This window comes from Nerophis ophidion, linkage group LG07, assembly GCF_033978795.1.
Source record: "Nerophis ophidion isolate RoL-2023_Sa linkage group LG07, RoL_Noph_v1.0, whole genome shotgun sequence".
Taxonomy (NCBI): Eukaryota; Metazoa; Chordata; class Actinopteri; order Syngnathiformes; family Syngnathidae; genus Nerophis; species Nerophis ophidion.
Genome location: NC_084617.1, coordinates 51177888 through 51195419, shown reverse-complemented (window position 1 = coordinate 51195419; position 17532 = coordinate 51177888). Strand labels below are relative to the sequence as shown.

General features: G+C 40.2%; 1 protein-coding gene across 1 annotated transcript in view; it reads right to left on the bottom strand.

Moving 5' to 3' along the window:
- The window catches only part of thbs4a (thrombospondin 4a), a 38866-nt gene extending 28898 nt beyond the window's left edge, over positions 1-9968 (bottom strand). Inside the window, exons 1-4 of the mRNA XM_061906367.1 lie at positions 9746-9968; positions 2784-2981; positions 2475-2722; positions 2301-2403 (exon numbers count right to left, since the gene is read on the bottom strand). Of these exons, the coding sequence (XP_061762351.1) occupies positions 2301-2403; positions 2475-2722; positions 2784-2981; positions 9746-9824 (628 nt within the window). The 5' untranslated portion in view covers positions 9825-9968. The remainder of the gene's footprint in view (positions 1-2300; positions 2404-2474; positions 2723-2783; positions 2982-9745) is intronic.
- Between the last annotated feature and the right edge of the window lie 7564 nt (positions 9969-17532).

Sequence of the window (17532 nt, the reverse complement as noted above, 5' to 3'; positions counted from 1 at the left end):
TGAGTTTATAAACGAAATATACATTTTTAAAAAAGGAAAAAAGATTTAGTGACGATAAAAAATAGACATAGTAGTATCGACTAGATATGCTCTTCTACTTGGTATCATTACAGTGGATGTCAGGTGTAGATCGTCCCTGGCATTTGTTTACATTCAGGCACGCTACCTTTTGTTAGCTGTGATAGCTTTGAGCTATTGTATCCTCCTACGGTGTGTAGTGAAGCATGTTTAGCTATTTCTCGTCCTGCAGCGATGATACTTGTAAGAAACTTACTTTATTTGTCGCAATGGAGGCGAGGATTAGTTTACTTGTTTACTTCCGACCCAGTCAGTTGTCATTTGTTCGACTTTTTTACTAATGGTGTTCCTCAAGGTTTCGTTTTAGGTCCTTTTTTTCATCATTTGGGCTTTTCAACCCAACCTTTCAACCTGCGAATTCACTTTAAAAAAAAAACTTGGGAGACACTTAAGAGGCAAAACACTAGAGTGCTGTCATAGAGCTGATCTTTGACTAGCTTTTTTGTAGAGGTCCTCAAAAACCGCAAAGTGCTCCTGTAAATCTGACAAAATAAAAAGACCAAAATCCTGTTCCATCCTTGTATACAAAATAACAGTCGGACATTAAACATTTCTCCACAGAACTGAAAAAATGGCTTAAGGAAAACAAGAAGTGTGAGCACTAGAACTGGGTGTAGTATGCACAGAAGTGGCCAATTATTTTGAATGTATTTTTATTTTGTATATGTCTTAATTTGTATGTTTTTCCACTTCTCTCAACTTTTATTTAAAAAGCCTAACTTGGGACGAGGGTTGCAAATTTGCCTGTGGCTAGAAGTCTTATGTACTTTGACATCGGTTACCTATGGGTAGCAATGTTTCATTGTTCTGTCCCTGTCAAATAAATAATTAAATAATACTAATAATAAAAGGAGAAGTATCCTTTGCTTTCCCCATTATTTTTTCATGACATTATGAAAAAAATCATGTTTGTCGTAAAAACAGGGTGATTGACCTGCTCAGTGGCCTTGTGGTTGGAGTGTCCTGCCTGAGGTTGTGAGTTCAAACCTCGGCCGAGTCATACCAAAGATTATAAAAATGAGATCCACTACCTCCCTGCTTGGCACTCAACATCAAAGGTTGGAATTGGGGGTTAAATCACCAAAAATTATTCTTGAGCGCTGCCACCGCTGCTGCTCACTGCTCCCCTCACCTCCCAGGGGGTGGAACAAGGGGATGGGTCAAACGTAGGGGTGTAACGGTACACAAAAATTTTGGTTCGGTACGTAACTCGGTTTAGAGGTCACAGTTCGGTTCATTTTCGGTACAGTAAGAAAACAACAAAATATACATTTTTGGGTTATTTATTCACCAAATTTGTAAACAATGGCTTGATCCTTTTAACATTGGGAACACTATAATAATTCTGCCTGTGTTAATCCACATTAAACTGCCTCAAATTGTTGCTTTGATTAAAAAAAATGACACAACTTTTCTTCTACATATAAAAAGTGCAACATTAAACAGTTTCAAATCAACTCATCATGCTTAATTTATTACAGTATTTGGGTCGCCTGTAGTTGACTTTTATTATGTAAATGTTATATTTTTATGAACATGTGATAGCAGGCTCCCTGCCATTCAAAACTAGGCTGCTACATTACTAATGATTAATGTAACTATAGCTGAAAAAAATAGCACAATAGCAATAGGAGAGACTATTCAACCCTAAAAACCATGGAGTTCATGTAGGCTTTATGATGCACTTACATTATTATATACACTATCACAGACAGAAACTCTTCATTTAATATAATGTCCTTTTTTGCTGCTTCAACACACCTCAATCAACACTGTCCGTAACACACGCACGCACACACACGCACACACGCACACGCCGCAAAATGAGCTAACATTACGCTAAAAGCTAACTAGCCTTCACCTAAAGCCAGAACTGCGAGCGAGCTGAGTTGCAGTTTGTTTCTAGAAGGTCAACGGGCTCATAGTGATGTTTAGATATTAGTTGACTAGGAAGTGTTTAGTATAATTTGGGAAGAGTCCGTTTCTCCCCTGATAAACTCATATCTGCTCGATGCTAAAGCGCTGACTACATCGCTCCGAACCGGAACCCCCCTACCGAAACGGTTCAATACAAAATACACGTACCGTTAGACCCCTCGTCAAACGCAGAGTAATTTCACCACTGCGTGTGACTATCCATGGTACTTTATTGACACAACACCGATAGAAAATGATTTAAAAAATCAATTTCAAGTAAGAAGTATTTGAGATTTTGTTCTCACTCAACAACTGCAGAGGTTCAGTGTGATCCAGGCTGCAGTCCTGTAGCGTTGCCACATTGTCGATGGTGTCGTCGATCACCAGCTTCATGTCGGTCATTTTACCCTAAAAGAAGATTAAAAGACATAAGCCAATGTGGGGGTTTTTTCAACAATGCATATCCATGTAGCCCCCACCTGCCCGCTTGACTTCAGAGTCCGAAGCGCCACCGAGTTGGACCCGGCCGGCAGAGACCCGAAAGCGGCCGGGAGGTCCTCCAAGGTGTGCGCCAGCCTGCAGTCCACGTAGACGTTGAGACGAGGCGGGCCGCGATTCAGACCGCTGGCATGCAGCATCACGTGGTGCTCCCTGCCGTCGGCCAGGGAGGCGTGGTTGAAACTGGTGGTGGCGAATCTACCGTCGGCCTTCTGGTACCTCAGGGTGACTTGACACGGACAAGATGTTGAAACACCAGCGGCTGGAAATCGAGAAAACGTGCGACTCACTCTTGCTCAACTTGGCCTGCACGTTGAGTTCCAAGTACTTGCTGTTTTCCCTGGGATTAAAGACGCTGTAGAGCGAGGTGGGGGCCTTGTGTGTGAGGCGGAAGGAGGACAGCAGGAAAGCCTCGTTTCGCCCTTTGTTCTTCAAGCTTCCTTGCAGCAAGTCTGGTAGGCAGTCGGACGACGTCAGAAGGTCGTAAACTAGCGTGGGGGAAAAGCAACGAGACCATACCTGTCTTTTAGTTTCCCATTCTAATCTTGAATGCCTGACAAGAGAATCAAATGAAGAACTGTTCGATATTTCCCGTATTTTCTGGACTAGAAGGCGCACTTAAAGTCTTTATTTTTCTCAAAACTCGACGGTGCGCCTTATAACCCGGTGCGCCTAATGTACGGAATAATTCTGGTTTTGCTTACCGACCTTGAAGCAATTTTATTTGGGACATTGTGTAATGATTAGTGTGACCAGGAGATGGCAGTCAAACATAAGAGATATGTGTAGACTGCACTCTGATGGCAATATGACTCAAGCAAACAACACCAACAATCTATATGTTCCATTGAAAACATTACACGCGGCGCTCAAAAATCTATCAAAATATTTTAGTACACCTTTGGTAAGCTATGAAGCATCACCGCTTGATGGATTGTCGGTGCATTAAACATATGAGTATTATTATGGTGTGTGTATAAGGTAAGACATATTATCTGGCATTTTGTTTCTCAATATTATAAAAAAGCAACTTTTCTTACCCTCTTTTACCTGCTGATCTGTATTTGGGATCTGCATAAATCCTGAAAAATTGCACATGTGCGCCTTTGTCCATGCTTACACCGTGGTCGATAAGCTTCTTCTTTTTCTCTATCTTCTTGTTATTCATCCTCCTCCGCTGTTGCTATTTCTAATATAAAGTAGTGTAATGATTACCGGGCGCAGCCACCACTGCTGCTCACTGTTCCCCTCGCCTCCCTGGGAGTGATCAAGTGTGATGGGTCAAATGCAGCGAATAATTTTGCCACGCCTAGTCTGTGTGTGACAATCATGGGTACTTTAACTTAAAGTTCTTACTTATATCTATCACTAAGCTCGCCATTACTAACGGCGCTCAAAAATCTTTCAAAATGTTTTAATACGACTTTCGTAAGCTATGAAGCCATACCACTTTATGTGCTTCAACATGCCAGTATTATTACAAAACCTAGCGGTGTAATGAGTTTATATTATTCACCCAAGGAACTGGTCGGACGTTTTTTCACGGGACACATTTCCAGTGTTGTTGTTTCCGGATGAAAAGATGCTGCTGCGTTATTGATTGAAGTAAAGTCTGAATGGCATTAAAACAGTTAGCTCAATCTTTGGATTCTTCTTTCACTCCCGTCCTTGCACGCTACACCGCTACAACAAAAATGACGGGGAGAAGACGCTGCCGAAGGTGAGCCACGTAAATAAGATCTCCCACAAAACGCGTTATGTAGACCACAAGGAAGTGTTTTCCATTTAGAAAGAAAATATAATATGACTTCAATTACAGGATATTATTTATGCAGTTTGCTCATTTTCCTCGACTGGTGAACTAACATCATGTGTTTTTGTTTTGTTTTTTACTTATGTAGCATCATTTACAAATATACAAATAATTGCTATTGTGACATCTAGTGGACACAATTACAACAGCAGTTTCTTTCATTCAAATATTTTGGCAAATTTTTGTATTTTCATCGCACGGGCCTAATTTTTGACATCTCTGCTATGCACCTAAGGGTCATATATTTTAGTATATGATGCTAGATGGCTAATGTGCTAATTGCTATTTGTAACTATGATTCCTTTGCTTGCTGAGATCCAAATAAATGGTGATATAGGTAATTTTTTCCTCCCTATGTGCAAATGAGTGAGTGACTTTATGACGTGTGACAGGGTGTCCATACGTGAGCATGTGACCAAAGTAAACATGTGAGGGGACTGATTGTGTTTATACCCTGCTGTCTTTTATAGAGTGATGGACTGAATTTGCCGAAAGGAACCATGGCAGCAGCCAATTCTTTCCACTGAAACCAACCCACTCGTTTCCCATTTGTGTGCAGCGAGCAGAACTGAAGAATAACATGAAGTGACGGGAAAATTATGTGGAAAAAAACGGTGTGCTGTTTCCAGGCAAATCGGGGTTTTGCATATTTTCAGATGCCAGGTAGAGAGCTGCTTTACAAATTTGGGACAAAACGGTTACTTTAAAACTGCAAGCCTGTAAAGCAACAAGAATAAGATGCCAGTCAGGCGTAGTCGCGTGGACCTGTGCCAAGGCTGACTGATCTTATTTTGGAATCACACCAAACACACTTTTGTCATTCAGATTCATGCATTATTCACCACTGTGTAAGAGGCTTATTTTTAGGAAAGTTGAGTATCCTCAGAAAAAACCTAATGAGTGCTTATTTGGCTTACAAAGTTATGACATGTTTGCACAATTCCATGCCTCAAAGGGCGTGAAAGTAAGCCTGACTTAAATCTCTCAAATTAATGTACTGTTTAAAAAAAAAAAAGATTACTCCCTATATGTGTATATGTGTATATGTGTATATGTGTATATACACATGTAAGTATCTGTATATATTTTTTTTATTTTATTTCTGTTTATTATTATTATCAATGTATTATCTATTTTTTCCTTATTTAATTGATGTATGTGTAGATACTACCTTGTTTTTGTTATCTCTGTTTCTTTTTCTTTTTTTTTGGGGGGGGGGGTAGTATGATGGGCATATAAACAAAAATACTTTTGACATTTAGGGCAGACAGCGGCTAATATGATGTATGTGAATATGATTTAATGGATGGAAATGTCTGATGCTAGATGTCAATAAAAATAAAATGAAAAGAAAAACAAAGGGCCCCTGGACTTTTATAAAGTTGTGATGTTTTTTTTCTATCATTTAAAAATGTAAGTCAAAATGTCAAAATGGTTAATTTCACCTAAAATTCACTGAGCTTAACATAACGTCATCAAAGCTCATCTTTAAGCATCCACACACAGGACCAGCGTTTTGAAACAAAGATCCCAAGATAAAAGAAAGCTAAAAAATCTAATAAATGTATCTGTGGCAGCAAAGGAAAAAGTTATGTACAAGCTTTGCTTTTGCATCTTGTTGCCCATATCTGTAGTGCATTCAAGGACTCTAAATTAAAGTTAGAACAAGAAGCGCCACTAGGTTTTAAAGACTGGGAGAGGCCTAACTTAACCCCCACGAGATGTACCAATATTAATATAATCATCATAATTATTACTACGAATTTATGTGACTAAGCTAATATTTACTTTACCCTCTGAAGTGAAAGAAAACAGGATGGATGTATCATTATATATAGGTGATATATATATATATAAATATAAATATATATATATATATTTATATATATCACCTCCCATTATTCATTATATATATATATAAATATATATATATATATATATGTTTATACATATATATATCACCTGCCATTATTCATTATATATATATATATATATATATATATATCACCTGCCATTATTCATTATATATATATATATATATATATATATATATATATATATATATATATATATATATATATATATATATATATATACATATATATATATATTTATATATATATATATCACCTGCCATTATTCACCTATATATAATGATACATCCATCCTGTTCTCTTTCACTTCAGAGTGTAAAGTAAATATTAGCTTAGTCACATAAATTCGTAGTAATAATTATGATGATTATATTAATATTGGTACATCTCGTGGGGGTTAAGTTAAGCCTCTCCCAGTCTTTAAAACCTAGTGGCGCTTCTTGTTCTAACTTTAATTTTGAGTCCTTGAATGCACTACAGATATGGGCAACAAGATGCAAAAGCAAAGCTTGTACATAACTTTTTCCTTTGCTGCCACAGATATTTATATATATATATATATATATATATATATATATATATATATATATATATATATATATATATATACATATATATATATATATATACATATATATATATATATATATATATATATATATATATATATATATGTGTATGTATCCATCCATCCATTTCCTACCGCTTATTCCCTTTTGGGGTTGCGGAGGGCGCTGACGTCCATCTCAGCTACAATCGGGCGGAAGGCGGTGTACACCCTGGACAAGTCGCCACCTCATCGCAGGGCCAACACAGATAGACAGACAACATTCACACTCACATTCACACACTAGGGCCGATTTAGTGTTGCCAATCAACCTATCCCCAGGTGCATGTCTTTGGAAGTGGGAGGAAGCCGGAGTACCCTGAGGGAACCCACGCATTCACGGGGAGAACATGAAAACTCCACACAAAAAGATCCCGAGCCCGGGATTGAACCCTGACTACTTCGTATTGTGAGGCAGACACACTAACCCAGTGGTTCTTAACCTTGTTGGAGGTACCTCACCCCACCAGTTTCATTTGCGCATTCACCGAACACCTCTTTAGTGAATTTTTTTTTTTCTTTTTTTCATATTCAAGAAAAAGTTATATGTTTTTATACTGGTGCACAAAATGAACCATGCATGAACATCACCTTGTTCAAAGAACAAAACAAACACAGTGCATGAACTCAACAAATTACACACCTTAAACACATTACCATGAATTGATCAACGTGGACCCCGATTTAAACAAATTGAAAACTTATTGGGGTGTCACCATTTAGTGGTCAATTTTACGGAATATGTACTGTACTGTGTAAACTGTACTGTTTCATATAATGTATTCTCTTCCTTTGCAATCTGCTGGTAAAAGTTTCAAATCGATCAATCAAACAACCTGCAAATCAGATGGAAAATTAGAGGGAACATTGTTTGGGGGTATCCATAGTACGCTGATGGGGAGAACTTTTATTTACAATATAAGTCGACTGTGTCTTTACATCCATGGCGGAGGCTCCACCGAACCCCTGAGGCCGACTCACCGAACCCAGGTTAAGAACAACTGCACTAACCCCTGTCCACCGTGCTGCACGGTATGTATATATATATATATATATATATATATATATATATATATATATATATATACATATACACACACAAATATACAGTACACCTTCTCATTCAATGTGTTTTCTTTATTTTCATGATTATTTACATTCTAGATTGTCACTGAAGGTATCAAAACTATGAATGAACACATGTGGGGTAATGTACTTACCAAAAAAGGTGAAATAAATGAAAACATGTTTGATATTCGAGTTTCTTCAAAATAACCACTATTTTCTCTGATTACTGCTTTGCACACTCTTGGCATTCTCTCGATGAGCTTCAAGCACACCTGTGAAGTGAAAACCAGTTCAGGTGACTACCTCTTGAAGCTCACCGAGAAAATGCCAAGAGTGTGCGAAAAAGTAATCAGAGCAAAGGGTGGCTATTTTGAAGAAACTAGTGTGTTAATGTGAGTGTGAATGTTTTCTGTCTATCTGTGTTGGCCCTGCGATCAGATGGTGACTTGTCCAGGGTGTACACCGCCTTCCGCCCGAATGCAGCTGAGATAGGCTACGGCACCCAATGCGACTCCAAAAGGGACAAGCAGTAGAAAATGGATGGATGGATAAAATATAAAACATGTTTTCAATTATTTCAACTTTTTTTGTTAAGTATATAACGCCACATGTGTTCATTCATAGTTTTGATGCCTTCAGTGACAATCTACAATGTAAAGAGTCATAAAAATAAAGAAAATACATTGAATGATAAGGTGTGTCCAAACTTTATCTACTAAATGAAAAGATATTATAAATATGCACAAAAAAAACACACACAAAAATATACACACACATATATATATATATATATATATATATATATATATATATATATATATATATATATATATATATATTTGCCTATTTATAATGTTTTCATTTAGTAAATAACTCAAATTTGAACACTAAATTAGGAATCTTAACGGTTGATTTTAATTGTATTGAATGTATATTATATCTAATCTAACCTTCTCAGTTTTGCAGGATAAACCTTGTCAAATGATATAAAAGCATGTATTATTCACACATATCATCAAGGAGTTGCGTTATATCAAGGGTTAATCAAATATATCCATCCATCCATTTCCTACCGCTTATTCCCTTTTTGGGGTCGCGGGGGGCGCTGGCGCCTATCTCAGCTACAATCGGGCGGCAGGCGGTGTACACCCTGAACAAGTCGCCACCTCATCGCAGGGCCAACACAGATAGACAATCAAATATATAATAATCTAAATTAAAATGCAAATAAAAATACAGCTTCACCACTTCAGTCATATTTTTTGCGCTAAAGAAACCTCTCTATGACTTTGTTTGACATTGTCATTACTGCCTCAAGTGGTGTAAAAGGGAATTACAACTGAGTACGGCTAAGGCCCGTACGGACCACAGCTGTGATACGGATATGTTTTGGCGGTCTCATAGTTAAGAAACTTTATCCTCGATATGTTCTTTGCCACCCCTGGCCCTAAACATAATTTTATTGAAGTTTGGATATGTTAATAACCATCTTTTAAAATCAAAAACATGAATTAAGATTTTCACATTTGTTTTAAAAAGCTTTTTCCAACCAAAACCATGTAAAAAAATTGTTTTTAATGCATGTAAATATACCAAGTGTGTGTGTATTGGGTGTGATAAAGGGCCCTTGTGTATAGGGACCCAGAATTTGATACTGCCCACCTGACTGAGAATATTTTCAGGGCATTGAATCCATCATAACTTAACTTTTGAAATGCAAAATCCTAACAAACATTTGTGTCTTTGGCCCTATACGAATACTGTTTAAACAGCATTCATGTCACTAATAAAGCATCACAAAATAGTGTGCAGGGTTGATTATCCGTGGAGTTTTCAAATGCAAAACAACAAGTTCTGGCAGTAAAAATGTCATTTTCCACCAGCACTCACCCTTGCCCTGGGCTTCAGCAGAGATCAGCAGCTGTTGCAGCACCAGAGACAGAGCCAAGGCTCCAGGCCACACACCCATTGTCACGACTTCAGCGTGGGACGCACCTCGGAAGAAGATCTCCTCTTGGAAACGACAAGTTCTAACCGCCTGCGACGGACGGACAAGGCCGAGCGTCCAGATGTAAGAGGCGGTATCACAGCAGAGGTGAGCTGTCTTTTTGGCCCACAGGCACAGCTTTTAAAAGCAAAGGGGCGTGTCCTAAGTCCAATGTTGCAAAAGTGCCAGTGACTACATAGTAGTGCACTTAAATTGCTACAATTATTAAAGAAAATGTCAGCAAAATTTACACTGAGTGCATCTCATTCCTCATGAGTTGTTTATGTATTTTGGCCTGTTGTGTACAGCAGAGGTGTCCAAAGTGCGGATAGCAGTACATTTTTAACGGCCCTGGCCCCAGCACATTCTAATAATACTATAAACATTAAAAAGTGGGGGAAAAACATCATTGCACAAAAACTAATAATGAATCAAAATCAATGTTGTTATGAATTATTAACCTATTTATGGCTCCAACTAAATCACATCTAATATTCCAATTTGAACATTTTCTGAGGGGAAAGGGGAAAAATAACGTCATTGCTCAAAAAATAGTAATAAATAGAAGTCATTGTTGTCATTGAACGGCGTGGCGCAGTGGAAGAGTGGCCGTGCGCAACCCGAGGGTCCCTGGTTCAAATCCCACCTAGTACCAACCTCGTCACGTCCGTTGTGTCCTTGAGCAAGACACTTCACCCTTGCTCCTGATGGGTGTTGGTTGGCGCCTTGCATGGCAGCTCCGTCCATCAGTGTGTGAATGTGTGAGTGAATAGGTAAATGTGGAAGTAATGTCAAAGCGCTTTGAGTACCTTGAAGGTAGAAAAGCGCTATACAAGTACAACCCATTTATTTATGAATGATTGGCCTATTTACGGCTCAAATTACTTAACAATAAATATTCCACTTTGATAAGGTTTTGGGAGGAAAATACTACATATTTTTTGTTTGACATAAAATAAATATATATAACAAAAAGGGCATGAAAATAATAAAAACCTATTGTAATCAACCAAGTTGATGTAAAAATTTAAGTGTTGAAAGTTAAAAAAAATTAAATAATGTATCATTTATTTTTAATACTTGGATCACTGAGAATTTTTGTGGGATTTGTTTTTAACTGTCTCTGCTCAGAAACTAATAATGAATCAAAATGTCACGGCGCAGTCTCGAACCCACAATTCTCCCGCAGCAAGATCCAACACTCTGTCTGGCAGCATGCAAGGACACGCCTCGCACGCACTGATCCCTTCACGCCCACGCTTGGATGCAGCTGCAGACCGTCAGCAATCAGCGCATCTGGAAGGAATCAGGAGGACAGCATGAAGACCATTCACTCCTCTCAGTAGTATGCATTACGTCTCTGGCTTCCTTCTTGTTGTCCTCGCCCTTGTTCTCTGTGTCCTTTTGTCTTTTTTACTCCCGTCCCTTGTCTCCCTCGCAGTACCCGCCTTGTTCCGTGTGCTCGAGCTCTGTGCCTCACATCTAATATTCCTATTCGAACATTTTCTGAGGAAAAGTGGAAAAATAACGTCATTGCTCAAAAAACAGAAATGAATCGAAATAATTGTTATGAATGATGAGCCAATTGTAAGGCTCAAATTACTTAACAATAAATATACCACTTTGAAATGTTTTTTTGGGGAAAATAGTACATATTTTGTGTGTTTGACATAAACAAATTAAAACAAAAAGGGCATAAAACAAACAAAAAAAAACATAAAATATAATTTAAAAAAAACATAATTTATCATAAGGGTGCCCATATGTGCACTTGGCACCAGGACACCCTAGGCCGCAGTTCCATGATCGACTTTGTAGTTGTGTCATCGGATTTGCGGCCTTATGTTTTGGACACTCGGGTGAAGAGAGGGGCGGAGCTTTCTACCGATCACCACCTGGTGGTGAGTTGGCTGCGATGGTGGGGGAGGATGCCGGACAGACCTGGCAGGCCCAAGCGCATTGTGAGGGTCTGCTGGGAACGTCTGGCAGAGTCTCCTGTCAGAGAGAGTTTCAATTCACACCTCCGGGAGAACTTTGAACATGTCACGAGGGAGGTGCTGGACATTGAGTCCGAGTGGACCATGTTCCGAACCTCTATTGTCGAGGCGGCTGATTGGAGCTGTGGCCGCAAGGTAGTTGGTGCCTGTCGTGGCGGTAATCCTAGAACCTGTTGGTGGACACCAGCAGTGAGGGATGCCGTCAAGCTGAAGAAGGAGTCCTATCGGGTTCTTTTGGCTCATAGGACTCCGGAGGCAGTGGACAGGTGCCGACAGGCCAAGCGGTGTGCAGCTTTAGCGGTCGCGGAGGCAAAAACTCGGACATGGGAAGAGTTCGGGGAAGCCATGGAAAACGACTTCCGGACGGCTTCGAAGCGATTCTGGACCACCATACGGCGCCTCAGGAAGGGGAAGCAGTGCACTATCAACACCGTGTATGGTGCGGATGGTGTTCTGCTGACTTCGACTGCGGAAGTTGTGGATCGGTGGAGGGAATACTTCGAAGACCTCCTCAATCCCACCAACACGTCTTTCTTTGAGGAAGCGGTGCCTGGGGAATCTGTAGTGGACTGTCCTATTTCTGGGGCTGAGGTCGCTGAGGTAGTTAAAAATCTCCTCGGTGGCAAGGCCCCGGGGGTGGATGAGATCCGCCCGGAGTTCCTTAAGGCTCTGGATGCTGTGGGGCTGTCTTGGTTGACAAGACTCTGCAGCATCGCGTGGACATCGGGGGCGGTACCTCTGGATTGGCAGACCGGGGTAGTGGTCCCTCTCTTTAAGAAGGGGGACCGGAGGGTGTGTTCCAACTATCGTGGGATCACACTCCTCAGCCTTCCCGGTAAGGTTTATTCAGGTGTACTGTAGAGGAGGCTTCGCCGGATAGTCGAACCTCGGATTCAGGAGGAACAGTGTGGTTTTCGTCCTGGTCGTGGAACTGTGGACCAGCTCTATACTCTCGGCAGGGTTCTTGAGGGTGCATGGGAGTTTGCCCAACCAGTCTACATGTGCTTTGTGGACTTGGAGAAGGCATTCGACCGTGTCCCTCGGGATGTCCTGTGGGGAGTGCTCAGAGAGTATGGGGTATCGGACTGTCTTATTGTGGCAGTCCGCTCCCTGTATGATCAGTGTCAGAGCTTGGTCCGCATTGCTGGCAGTAAGTCGGACACGTTTCCAGTGAGGGTTGGACTCCGCCAAGGCTGTCCTTTGTCACCGATTCTGTTCATAACTTTTATGGACAGAATTTCTAGGCGCAGCCAAGGCGTTGAGGGGTTCCGGTTTGGTGGCCACGGGATTAGGTCTCTGCTTTTTGCAGATGATGTAGTCCTGATGGCTTCATCTGGCCGGGATCTTCAGCTCTCACTGGATCGGTTCGCAGCCGAGTGTGAAGCGACCGGAATGAGAATCAGCACCTCCAAGTCCAAGTCCATGGTTCTCGCCCGGAAAAGGGTGGAGTGCCATCTCCGGGTTGGGGAGGAGACCCTGCCCCAAGTGGAGGAGTTCAAGTACCTAGGAGTCTTGTTCACGAGTGGGGGAAGAGTGGATCGTGAGATCGACAGTCGGATCGGTGCGGCGTCTTCAGTAATGCGGACGTTGTATCGATCCGTTGTGGTGAAGAAGGAGCTGAGCCGGAAGGCAAAGCTCTCAATTTACCGGTCGATCTACGTTCCCATCCTCACCTATGGTCATGAGCTTTGGGTCATGACCGAATGGATAAGATCACGGGTACAAGCGGCCGAAATGAGTGTCCTCCGCCGTGTGGCGGGGCTCTCCCTTAGAGATAGGGTGAGAAGCTCTGCCATCCGGGAGGAGCTCAACGTAAAGCCGCTGCTCCTCCACATCGAGAGGAGCCAGATGAAGTGGTTCGGGCATCTGGTCAGGATGCCACCCGAACGCCTCCCTAGGGATGTGTTTAGGGCACGTCCAGCTGGTAGGAGGCCACGGGGAAGACCCAGAACACGTTGGGAAGACTATGTCTCCCGGCTGGCCTCGGAACGCCTCGGGATCCCCCGGGAAGAGCTAGACGAAGTGGTTGGAGATAGGGAAGTCTGGGCTTCCCTGCTTAGGCTGCTGCCCCCGCGACCCGACCTCGGATAAGCGGAAGATGATGGATGGATGGATGATAATTTATCATTTATTTTTAATACTTGGATCACTGAGAATTTATGTGGGATTTTTTTGTAACTGTCTCTGCTCAGAAAGTAAGAATGACTCAAAATGTCACGGCGCGGTCTCGAACCCACAATTCTGAATTACTATGAATTATGAATTATTAGTCTATTTATGGCTCCAACTTATTCACATCAAATATTCCACTTTCAACATTTTCCTGGTGAAAATGTTGCATATTTTGTGTTTTTGCCATATAAAACATGGTTTTACTGAACATAAAACATTTTTTAAACATTTACTTTTATATCAACGGATATATCTAAAATTGATCTCAAGATTAAGCTGTTGGGGTAAAAAAAAAAAGGAATGACTTATTTACTTATTTTTCACACATTTTTATGACTGACACCCTTCCGGTAAAGGTAAAAAAAAATTATATATATCCATTTATCCATTTTCTACCGCTTATTCCCTTTGGGGTCGCGGGGGACGCTGGTGCCTATCTCAGCTACAATCGGGTGGAAGGCGTTGTACACCTTGGACAAGTCGTCACGTCATCGTAGGGCCAACACCGATAGACAGACAACATTCATAGTCATCAGTATCATCAGTATCACAGTATCATGTTCTCATAGTCATCATTGTCACCGACGTCCCACTGGGTGTGAGTTTTCCTTGCCCTTATGTGGGCCTACCGAGGATGTCGTAGTGGTTTGTGCAGCCCTTTGAGACACTAGTGATTTAGGGCTATATAAGTAAACATTGATTGATTGATTGATTGATTCACACTCACATTCACATTCACACACTAGGGCCAATTTAGTGTTGCTAATCAACCTATCCCCAGGTGCATGTCTTTGGAAGTGGCCGGAGTACCCGGAGGGAACCCACGCATTCACGGGGAGGATATGCAAACTCCACACAAAAAGATCCCGAGCCCGGGATTGAACCCAGGACTACTCAGGGCCTTCGTATTGTGAGGTAGACGCACTAACCTCTCTTCCACCGTGAAGTCCCCCTCCCAAAATGTATATATATATATATATATATATATATATATATATATATATATATATATATATATATATATATATATATATATATATATATATATATATATATATGTAGGTGTGGGAAGCATTCACATACATTGTATGTGAATGCTTCCATTAAAATCTCCTGATGATTGAGGGAACCCCTCATGAAACAGTTCTGTAGAGATGAAGTAGTCTTGTGATTTTTCCCACACCTACATATTGCGCTCTACCACGGTATCGAGCACTATTCTCTGGATAATCCAATCAAGACACACATATATATATATATATATATATATATATATATATATATATGTGTATGTATGTATATATATATGTATATATATATATATATATATATATATATATATATATATATATATATATATATATATATATATATATATATATATATATATATATAATTATATATGGTTTTGAGAAGAAACGGCCACTGCATACTTTGATTTTTCAGTGTGTAGTCCTCAGTGGACAAAGTTTGGACACCCCTGTTGTATGGGAGGATTTGGTCAAAAATGCTTTAATTACCATGAAAAAATGTCATTCAACTTTACATTTATGTTTTGTTTCAATTAAGAGCGTTTTTTTAATGCTTGTACATTTTAGTGCATCTGGTAAAAAAAAAAAAAAAAATGGGCAAGGAAGGGACATTTGTTCTGGAAGCATAGCAGGGCAGATGTCTGGTGCTCATCTGAAAATGTCATTAAAGCATTCTGGCAGTCATGTTATTGCTGCGTAAAAAGAGGTGTATTGTTCTTTGTTTTTGCTCAATAAATTCTACCCATGATGCAATGTGTTTAATATCAAATCTCACGCATTGTTAAGCAATGCTAGATGTGATATTCATGAGTCACAATAAGGGGATTTTAGCTATATTTTACCTTCATGGTTCACAATATTAGCTACTGAGTAAATAAGAGTGCAACATATGTATTAAAATATAATAATAATAATAATAATGCTACTTTGCAATGTTTTACACTAAAAAGAGGAATGTGGTCCCTTGTGGAGTAATTGCTGTGTCAGAAAAACAAACTGAAAGCCAAACCATTCATGCAATTGACTTGAAAGATGTGACATTCACGAACGAGTCAAATCTTTTGAATGGCTTCTTAAAGTAAAAGATAAGAACCAGAGTTCAATGCGTTTATGAAATATGGCACCACCTTATGGAATGTTTGCAATGTAAATATAGTGGGTCAACTTCATCCATCCATCCATCCATTTTCTACCGCTTGTCCCTTCCGGGGTCGCAGGGGTGCTGTGGTCTATCTCAGCTGCATTCGGGCGGAAGGCGGTTTACACCCTGGACAAGTCTCCACCTCATCACAATTGCAATAATTATTTCAGAATTATTCCCACCAATATATACTAGTGTTGTCCGGATACCAAAATGTTTTTTGATACTTTTTGGTACTTTTCTGTACTTTTCTAAATAAAGCGACCCACAAAAAAAATGTGCATTATTGGCTTTATTTTAACAAAAAATCTTAGGGTACATAACACATATGTTTCTTATTGCAATTTAGTCCTTCAATAAAATAGTGAACATGCTAGACAACTTGTCTTTTATTAGTAAGTAAACAAACAAAGCTCCTAATTAGTTTGCTTACGTATCTGGTGACATATTGTGTCATTTTCCATTCTATTATTTTGTTAACATTATGAGGGACAAGCTGTAAAAATGATTATTAATCTACTCGTTTATTTACTGTTTATATCTGCATACTTTCTCTTTTAACATGTTCAATCTACACTTCTGTTAAAATGTAATAATCACTTATTCTTCTGTTGTTTGATACTTTACATTAGTTTTGGATGATACCACAAATTTGGGTATCAATCTGAGACCAAGTCATTACAGGATCATACATTGGTTATATTCAAAGTCCTCATGTGTCCAGGGACGTATTTTAATCAATCAATCAATGTTTATTCATTTAGCCCTAAATCACTAGTGTCTCAAAGGGCTGCACAAACCTCAACATAAACCACTACGACATCCTCAGTAGGCAAGGAAAACTCACACCCAGTGGGACGTCGGTGACAATGATGAATATGAGAACCTTGGAGAGGACCACATATGTGGGCAACCCCCCCCCCTTCCCCTCTAGGGGACCGAAAGCAATGGATGTTGAGCGGGTCTAACATGATACTGTGAAAGTTCAATCCATAGTGGATCCAACACAGCCGCGAAAGTCCAGTCCAAAGCGGATCCAACACAGCAGCGAGAGTCCCGTCCACAGCGGAGCCAGCAGGAAACCATCCCAAGCGGAGGTGGATCAGCAGCGCAGAGATGTCCCCAGCTGGGTCCCGACTCTGGACAGCCAGTACTTCATCCATGGCCATCGGACCGGACCCCCTCCACAAGGGAGAGTGGGACATAGGAGAAAAAGAAAAGAAACGGCAGATCAACTGGTCTAAAAAGGGAGTCTATTTAAAGGCTAAAGTATACAAATGAGTTTTAAGGTGAGACTTAAATGCTTCTACGGAGGTGGCATCTCAAACTGCTAAAGGGAGGGCATTCCA